This window comes from Camelus dromedarius, chromosome X (assembly GCF_036321535.1).
Source record: "Camelus dromedarius isolate mCamDro1 chromosome X, mCamDro1.pat, whole genome shotgun sequence".
In the NCBI taxonomy this organism is placed as follows: Eukaryota; Metazoa; Chordata; class Mammalia; order Artiodactyla; family Camelidae; genus Camelus; species Camelus dromedarius.
The window spans coordinates 10,668,059-10,673,454 of NC_087472.1; the positions used below are offsets into that span (position 1 = coordinate 10,668,059).

The 5,396-nt window shown below is 48.6% G+C and overlaps 1 protein-coding gene across 1 annotated transcript; it reads right to left on the minus strand.

The window, feature by feature from the left end:
• Positions 1 to 2,243: 2,243 nt before the first annotated feature.
• Positions 2,244 to 3,203, minus strand: LOC105105224 (melanoma-associated antigen 10-like). Its single transcript, XM_031446535.2, has one exon. The coding sequence runs from the start codon at positions 3,180 to 3,182 to the stop codon at positions 2,244 to 2,246; it is 939 nt and encodes a 312-aa protein (XP_031302395.2). The 5' UTR covers positions 3,183 to 3,203.
• Between the last annotated feature and the right edge of the window lie 2,193 nt (positions 3,204 to 5,396).

The following is a 5,396-nucleotide window of genomic DNA, read 5'->3' on the forward strand; positions in this document are numbered from 1 at the left end:
GCTTTTACAGGGAGTGGGAATGTTCTATGTCAGGGGAAGGCAAGTGGTTCTGGGTTGTCCACTGGGAGCAAGGCACAGCCTTCAGAGGATGAGATAGTGAGGAGCAGGCCAGTAGGCCAGCTTCCAGGGTTGGACAGGAGGGCACACTGGGGAAGAGAGGGGGAAGGTGCTGCAATTCAGGATATTGCTAACACTGAAGACAAATGCCAGTACCTGGGCAGAGTTAGCTATTAAGGTATCGTAGGGCTCTAAGCGGGAGAACCCTAGATAAATAAAGCTCAGACAATCCCCAAATTATGTTCTACTCTCATTTCCTCTTCCTTCTCTGGGCCTGCTTTTAGTACCTTGTCACATGGTCCTTCTTTTTGTCACCTAAGAGATATTATAAAGCACTGAAAAGAGAAATAGAATGAAAGACAGAAGACCTGCCTCAGGCTAGGAGTGGAAGCAGCCTGGGCCCTAGATGAATTCAGACCATGGTCTAGTCTCAGTCCTGTCACTTACCAGCAGTATAATCTTGGGGAAATTACCAAGCACTATAAGCCTTAGATGCATCCTCTGTAAAATGGGTTTGATAGCCATCTTGTAGAACTGCTGGAATGTACATAAAGAAAAGCATTTGACACAGTGCCTGGCATTTATTATAACTTAATGACTGGCAGTTATTTCTAATATTATTTTGTCCCCACAATGTATTCCCCTCTCCTCTGAGATTTTGTTTTTATCCGGGGCATCTCAAATAACAAGCAGCTCAATAGGAAGTAGCATATCAAATCAGGCAAAAATGCAGCTTCACGAAACTCATTAAATTTTTCCTCTTAAGGATATATTAATTTGGGTTATGGGTTACTCTTCTCCAGCTGATATAACTCAAAGCTCCTAGAATTTAAAGACTAACTCCTTCCTTCCCTCCCAGCTGCTCATTCACCCAAAATACTATTTTCATTCATTTCACTGCCACCAAATCCTAGACTTTGCTTAGATTTGGCCTAACTACACTCAAGATAACCTACCTTTAATGTGATTTTAACAGGGTGGGCTCTGGCTCTCTCAGCCCAGGGAGAGGGGTGCTAGCCTAGTGGCTTCTGGGTACCACCTCAAGAGAGTATCACCCAATTCTCAAGAAATCACTGCAGATGATATGTATAGAAAACCTTCATTCACTGTGTTAACTGCACTGGGACAAGAGTTCAGGGCACCTTCCATATCTGCCCCAGGTGGAGATCTCCCTCTGGTTTTGTCCATGATCCAAAGGTAAACTACTAAGCAATTTTCCATTCCAGGCTTTTCTCTCATCCCTAAAATACACGGTCTGAGAATCTGGCCCCTGCCACCACCCACAGCTTAACTTATAATTAACTCCCATAAAAGGAATGCAGTTTCCCAAAGCCCCAAACTCCCTTGACACAGGACATTTCTATTCGACGGCTATCGTCTGGAGTCTCACCTCCTCACTCCTTTTTTTCACTTGTTCTTTAGGTAATGGAGGGTAGCTCACCATCTTCCTGATATGACTGCTGCTCCTAACTTCTAGAAGGTGTGTGTTCTGCTTATCCTAGAATTTCCACTATTAACACAGTGCTTACCAAAGAGAAAATATCCAATTAATGTGTGATGAGTAAATGAGTCAGTGAGCAGTCTTTCATTTATTAACATTTATTAAGATTACTTCTACTTTCTTGAATAAGCCAAGCAAATCCAGGTATATATATTTTAATTTTACAGAATAGACTAAAGTGGTAATGGGAATTCAAAAATGAACCTTTTATAGTTTTACATTTTTCTCTATTGTCTGCTGAGTTCTTTCACACTTCCAAGGAAATGCATATTCCAATGTCATGTTATCTTGTTCCAGATTACAAAATAAGATGGAAAGTTCCCCAAGTTGATTTGTAAAATATCAAAACTCCTGTTCTCAAAACTGATAAACAGCAATAAATGTGTGACCAATGTCATTCAAAAACAGATTCTAAAGCTAGTAAACTTATTAAAAGAAAGAGTATTTGAAAAATACCAAAAAGAAAAAAGAAGATAAACTTTCAAGCAATGCATACAGGAACAGGGACACAAAGTTGTTACACAGTATATTCTCCTCAGACTTGACCCTGGCTTTCCTCTACTTAGAACTCTGACTGCCCTCTCCAAACGCAGGGTGAATATTCGGGTTCATTCTTCAGTTGGAGCAGGAGCAGCTGCTGAGTGATGCTGCGCAGTGAACACAGCAGTAGTACTACACACTGGGCTTATTCTGGCCCTGACTCTCTCTCATCTCTTAAAGCCTCCTCACACCAGCATGAGAAGGTAATGGGGTCAGTCCCTTTTATCTTTGCCAAAAATTCCAGAACTTTCATCTTGCTAGTTTCAGCATGGGCCCTTGGACCCCACAGGAATTCGTACCGTGGAGGATCACTATTAGGCACCTTCTGGTACACCAGATAATTCTGCTGCACCCAATCTCTGGTGAGGAGCTTCCTGGGCTCCCCATAAATGAAGTGCTCCCTCCCAGCATACACTCCTATCATACTCAGGAAATCCCAGATATTTTCCTCAGGGGTGCAGTTGCCCTCTATGAAGATCAGACCCAGGATGATTATCAGCAGACCATTTTTAGGCATGCTCTGGTTATCACTAAGTGTCTCAACATGGGTGAGGTCTAGTGAGTTAACAAGGACATATGAGTGGATTTGGGGGTCTACTTCCTTCACATCAATGCCAGAGATCACCTCTAGGCACTTACAAGCTTTCTTGAAGATCACAGGGAATTGTTTCTTGTACCTTTTGATGACAACCTTTAGCATTTCTGCCTTTGTGATGGGCTCCTTCAGTCGATACTTGAGGATCATGAAATTCACCAGATCAGCCACCTTCTCATTTAGCAGGTTTCTGGGCAAGGACTTGGTGTCTGCTGGGGCCTGGAGAGAGTGTGTGTCATCTTCTTCTTGGCTGCTGGAGCTTCCATCTGATGTGCTCCATGATGAGGAGGAGGAGCTCTGAGGACACCGGGGAGGACCCAGTGTCACAGCAGCAAGCTCCTGCTCCTCCTGCTGCTCCTGCTCCATCTGCTCCTCTTGCTGCTCCTGTTCCTCCTCCTCCTGCTGGTCCTGCTGGTCCTGCTGCTCCTGCTGTTTCTGTTCTTCCTCCTGCTGCGGCTCCAGCTCCTTCTCTGGGGTGCCCGGGATCATAGGAGAGGAAATGGGGGAGGTAGAGGGGTAGGAGAAGGTGAAAGAACAAGAGGAAATGGAGGCAGTCTCTTCCTCCTCCTCCTCTTCAGCTGTGGGGACCCGTATCTCACTTAGGATCTGAAAGCCTGGCTCAAAAGTAAGGCGTGGACGCTTTGAAGAGTGAAACATGATGACTCTTTTCGGAGGCATGAGGTAGAAATGTGAGCAGGATGGTGGGAGATGGGATCCCACGGGCCTGGGGGACAAAGGGAGAGGGTCAGCAGCCTCAGCAGAGAAATGCACCCTTGGCATCTCTGACAAAGGCTGCCTTACAGGTCTCCTCTTTGGGGGATGCTCTAGGGCCTCACGGGGCTCCTGTCTCCCGGGACAGTTTGTCCCCTAGGAACCTGTAGGAGGATGTGAGAAAGCTCCCTGGGGCGCGGCCAACCAGCACAGCCCAAGGCTTCCAGGGCTAACTGTGGGCGGGCAGGATCAGTCACTGTGGATTCTCTGTTCTGGGGTGGGTGGGGTCCTCGGTAGACATTCAGGGTGTGCACCTCACCTTGACCCCTAGCACTGCCTGGGCTTCCTCTGCTCTACTGACCTGAGGACACATGCCTCAGACCAAGGCCCTCACCTCGCGGATCCCGGAGACCCTGGTAGGTGAGCAGGGCCGGGTTCTGTGAGGTCCCCACTGTTGTGGAGTGGATGATTCCCTCCATGCTAGGGCTCTCACCTTTCCTCTAACAAGGCCTGTGCCCCCTCCTCCCCTGCCTCTGCTAGCCTAAGGCCAGATCTCACATTCCTGAGACAGATGGGAAGGAAGTGAAGGTGCTTCCTGCCCAGGGCCTCTGGGAGTGACAGCAAGGGCTGAATGAAGTCTGTGGGTTCCCACTCTCTCCTAGCTGAGGGTTACCCTCATTCCTCACATTAATGCCTGGTAGGTTCTGAGACTCCTCCCTCTGCTGCCCTGAGTCTGGCCTCTTCAGAACAGGCCCTCACCTCCCTGAGACCACCATGAAGGAAGTGAGGGTACACCATACTTGGCCGCTGTGCCCAGGGCCTCCGAGAGCTGACATCAGGGAAGGGCAGGGCTGGGTGTGCCCTCAGTCCTCACTCAAGGTCCTTACTTGAAACTTTGGCATAGTCTAGGACTCTTCTCTCTGCTTCCCCTCAGACTGCTCAGAACAAGGCCCTCACCTCCCTGAGAACCATGGACAAAAATGAGGCACCACATCTTGCCAGCCCTGCTAGGTCCTTCCAGTGCTAACAGAACGATCTGAGCCCACGTGTTCTGTGGTGGGGCTATCCTCAATCCTCCCTCACGGCATCCATCTTTACTCCTGACAGGGCCGAGGCCACCCTCTGCTGACTGGACATCACTCCCTCAGACCATGACCTCACCTCTCTCAGACACCTCCCTCACCCTTGCAGAAAGTGAGGGCATACTATATACAGCCAACTTTGCCTGGTCCTTCCAAGGCTGAGGACAGGAGATGGCCAGGCTCTGTGGAGTCTTTTCTTTCTAGGGTTGGAAGTACCTTTAGTTCTCACCAGGGGTCCTTACCTTGACTCTGGTGGAGCTTGGGACTCTTCCCTCTTCTGACCTGATGTGGCTCCCTCAGTTGACCTGTCTTCTCACTTAGACCAAGGCCTTCACCTTCCTGGGTTCCTCAAGACAAAAGTGAAGAGATCACATTCAGCCACCCCTGCCTAGGGTCTTCCATGGCTGACATCAGGGGCTAGACCCCTTCTGTTCTGGGATGGGGTGGTTCCCTCTGACTTCCCTCAATGTATTCTTTACTCCTGGCAGGGCCTCGGCCCACCTTATCTGGAGACCTGAGACCATCCTCCTTAGACCAAGGCTTTATCCGCCAGGGACACCTCCACTCACCTCTCGCAGGAAGTGAGAATACACCACATCTGGGCATTCCTGCCCAGATTCTCCCAGGGTGGACAGTGGAGACAGGATGGAATTTCTGTGAGACTCCTTCTGTCTGGGTTGAAGAGTAACCTTAGTCCTCCTTCAAGGCCCTTACCTTACCTTGACCCCTCACAGATTCTGGGACTTCCCCCTTTGCTGATGTCATCAGCTCAGACCAAAGCCTTTACCTCCCTGGGACACTCCAGACAAAGTAAAAAGATATCAAATCCAGCCACCCTTGCCTGGGGTCTGTTCTGGCATAGGGAATTTACTCAATCCTCCCTCAAGGTATTTATCTGTATTCCTTACAG

Coding starts and splice junctions, on each gene's coding strand:
- LOC105105224 (XM_031446535.2), bottom strand. CDS start 3,182: ATGATCCCGGGCACCCCAGAGAAGGAGCTGGAGCCGCAGCAGGAGGAA.